The 3,535-nt window shown below is 41.8% G+C and overlaps 1 protein-coding gene across 2 annotated transcripts; it reads right to left on the reverse strand.

Annotated features, from left to right (window-relative positions):
* Positions 1–28: 28 nt before the first annotated feature.
* LOC116379858 (multidrug resistance-associated protein 9-like) lies at positions 29–3,512 on the reverse strand. Of its 2 annotated transcripts, XM_031841827.1 has the most exons (6): positions 3,184–3,510; positions 2,620–2,846; positions 2,253–2,390; positions 1,410–1,599; positions 1,216–1,305; positions 32–352 (listed from the first exon to the last, which is right to left on the reverse strand). In XM_031841827.1, exons 1-6 carry the CDS (start codon positions 3,283–3,285, stop codon positions 107–109), a joined length of 993 nt encoding a protein of 330 aa, XP_031697687.1. In that variant the 5' UTR covers positions 3,286–3,510; the 3' UTR covers positions 32–106. The 2 variants fall into 2 exon arrangements, with proteins under 2 accessions (XP_031697688.1, XP_031697687.1); XM_031841828.1 differs by lacking the exon at positions 1,216–1,305 and having other exon boundaries at positions 29–352; positions 3,184–3,512.
* Positions 3,513–3,535: the final 23 nt, after the last annotated feature.

The raw sequence follows: 3,535 nt of genomic DNA on the forward strand, positions 1-3,535 counted from the left end.
TGTTCAAGATTCAACTCTGATAATTAGTGATAGTTTCCTTCAATCAAATCATTTTAATATGTCCGAGTCATCTTGACATTTTCTGAATTGCCCATTTTCACTAAACTCAACCTGCATGAAAAACAAAGTTATGAGTAAAAACTGCTGGATTCAAGGTCTTACCAGAGCCTGTCCTTCCCACAATGCCCAGCTTCTCTCCAGCTCGGATGAAGAAATCGAGTCCGTTCAGGACAATGGGTGTATTTTCTCGGTACCTCATCTTATAGTCCTGGAAGGTGATGGTTCCGCTCTTCGGCCAATCCTCTGGGACTTGGGCCTCCTTTATTTGCCTGGGGGCCTCAGACTTACAACCCTGTACACAATAAAGAACTACTTTGAGGGAGGGGAAAGGAAGTGTGTCAGAAAAATGTACTTCATAGAAGAGAAACTATTAGCTTTAGAAACTGTTGTCCTTGAGTAGTTTAATGGACAGTTTCAAGAAGACTAGTAAAAGATGGATGGATTGTTCGTAGTTGTCACGCAGCCTGTGTATACAGCAGTGGTGGGCCGTCAGGGCCTGCAAGGCCTTCTCTGCTGGCCTAAACAGAATCACAAAGTTATAGCTATTTTATAATTTAATATTTTTTCTTAAATACACGTACACGTAATACATGTATTATAATTCATAAAAATATTTTTTCCATTATCTTATTTTCTCATTGCACAGCTCCTGTCTTCCTCAGCTGCTCTGCTTCCAGTGCAGCTTGTTTTAAGTAGAGCTTTTATCCAATCAGATTTCACCTCTGTGTCTCTAGGTAAGAAGAGAGGCCCGAGGCCTGCAGACTCACAAGCGCATCCCTTTGCAGTTTAAGTGAATGGGGACGATATTGTTGATTGTCATAGTCTTCAACCAATCAGATCTTTAGTTTGACATGTTGGGCGTATTCTTTGACGTGCCAGAGCCTGCTAGCTGGCCTACAAGTACGTCATCATTACATGCAGCTCAGTTTTCAGGTGCAGCTCTGCAGTGAGGTCACATAGCCCGTTGTCTCCTACGTGAGCTCAGAAAACATTATATTTCCAACAATTTAAGCTGTGGCGCAATCATGAGTTTATTAGGAGATGTTTCAGCTGCAGGACAGCAGTGAAGGCCCAGGTATAAAATCCACGGCCCGTCACTGGTATACAGGTATGTGTATCATTATTTTTCAGACGCAGAGAAGTTTAGAGTCTGACCGTGATGTATTCCTGCAGCCGCTCCACTGAATTGAATCTAGCCTCCACCTCCGTCGCCAGCCTCACTGTATACTGAAGCATGCCTGTCAGCTGGACAACACATCAACATCTTTAAATACACATATTGCAGTTGCTCTCAATGTATCTTTACAAAAATAAACCAAAGGTTCATTAATTTTCTGTTCCAAATTCACCTGTATGGTGTAGGACAAGGCCAAGCCTTTCAAAGACGGACTGATGAAGTCATTACTGCTGAGCACAATGAACAGAGACACCAACAAGGTCATGGTTGAAGCCATGGAGTCCAGGCAGAAGGAGAGCCAACGTGTTCCAGAGTGAAACAATACATAGTGGTTGGAGTTGATGTCATTCAGTGACTTGAACCTGCAATGTGATAAAGGACATGCAGGTTTGTGAACATACATACTGTACCGCCTCACCCCCAATGATCCGTAACACAGCATGAACGCAGACCAGGTTTAGAGACACTGACTGAAACATCACCTGCTACTTTTGCACTGCATCTAACGTTAAAGCAAGGAAACTATGAGTGAGTGTCCTTTGCTTATCTGGAGAACTGTTGATTTGATCTACTTCAAACTTGGCGGTTGTATTGCTGTGGACCCAAGGGAATGCAGTGTCAAATGTGGTGCGATTTGATCAGTTGGTGGCACTACAACAAACTTTGCATTTTGGACCTAAACTTTGGCGCTGTAAGTGACAAAATTCCCAACGTTTTGTTCGTTGTTCTGTCATAGATTTAATGCTATTTTCTTCACTTAACTGAAAGCTAACAATGACCTCATAGGGTAACTTAAAATCAGGTTATAATGCATTATATTAGTTATTACAATGCATTACTCTAACTCTCTAATGTATTCGAACTATGGGAATTATAATACACTTTGATTTAAATGTGCATCAAGATCAATTTTCAATTTTAAACTGTGTCCAAATTGTCACCCAGACAACACTGCAAACAGCAATATGAGGAGCCACACAGTTGAGAATCATGTCGAGGAACTTTGCTATCTTACAGTCTTATGTGTCTGTCTCTTATGTTGTAGGCATGGATGGTGCTGAGGCCCTGCAGGGTAGAGGTGGTGAGAGAGATGCAGGGAGAACGACTGACGTTCTCCAACCTCTTCATCTGACGGATACTCCTCTGGAAGATACTGCAGATGAATCACAACTGATATATTTAGTTTGCCTTTAAAGAACTCTTGTACTGCACCTGCTTTTAAGACGTGCAACAATTTAAATGACAATTTGAATCAAAATAAATGTCATAAAATTAACTGAACGTGTAATCAGCATGTACCAGATTGTGAATTGCTACGATCCTATTTTCCAAAAGTACCCATACAAATAATTTTTTTCATGTTTAAACTGGTATCAACTCACAAGAGAATGAGGCCGAACAAAGCTCCAATGAAAACTATAGCTGCCAGCATCGGGGGGAAGACTGCCGAGATGGTGATGATGGTGAAGGTGACCAGCAGAGTAAACTGCAAGAAAGGGTCCATGTGGAGGGGAAGCACCGTGTCCACCTCCTCTTGATCTTTGGAGAAGCGGTTGAGAATGCGTCCTGTTGGCGTCGTGTCAAAGAAACTCATGGGACTGGAGAAAATCTGAGAAAGGAAAACAAAAAAAAACCTCATCTTAAAAGGTATATTTATAGGGAGTAGTTAATTTGAGGGTGATGAGGGGGGGGTGGCATTCCCTTTGTTCATAAAATGACCAAAATGCATGCCCCTCGTTAACCTCCCATCCCTCCTCTCCATCCCCTAGTAGCAGAGTGAGGGCGGGGCCAGAGGGGTTGTTTAATTGAATATGTTAGTCGAGTCTGTCTCATTAATTGATGTGACTGAGGTTTTGGGCAAGTTCGGGCAAGAATCCATGGCCCAGACGATGGTTATGAAATATCCAATATCCATTCTGCTCTCTGGATCGTGCATCCAACAGTACCTTCTTGAACATGGTGTCGTGGAAGTTGGTGGCCGCATTCAAGGTCACCCAAGTGTAGGAAAAGCATTTGATGACGGCAAGTGTCACCATGACGACCACCATCACGCCATAAATAATTTGGTAGAAGCCCAGGTGAGGGTTTTGTGAGACGTCTCCTTGGTTTGAGGTTGTGTTATTGGATGACTTAAAAAAAACAGAAAATATATGATGTTAGTGGAAACCAGGTCCAGAGACACAATTTATCAATGCAACATATTTTTTAGAATATTTTTCATACTATTGTGAATACAATCGTCAACAATTGGTGCAGATATGTGGAAATAAAATATTTCATTACATATTTAGCACAGTT

Source organism: Anarrhichthys ocellatus, unplaced genomic scaffold (assembly GCF_004355925.1).
Source record: "Anarrhichthys ocellatus isolate YVR2014 unplaced genomic scaffold, GSC_Weel_1.0 scaffold5371, whole genome shotgun sequence".
Classification (NCBI taxonomy): Eukaryota; Metazoa; Chordata; class Actinopteri; order Perciformes; family Anarhichadidae; genus Anarrhichthys; species Anarrhichthys ocellatus.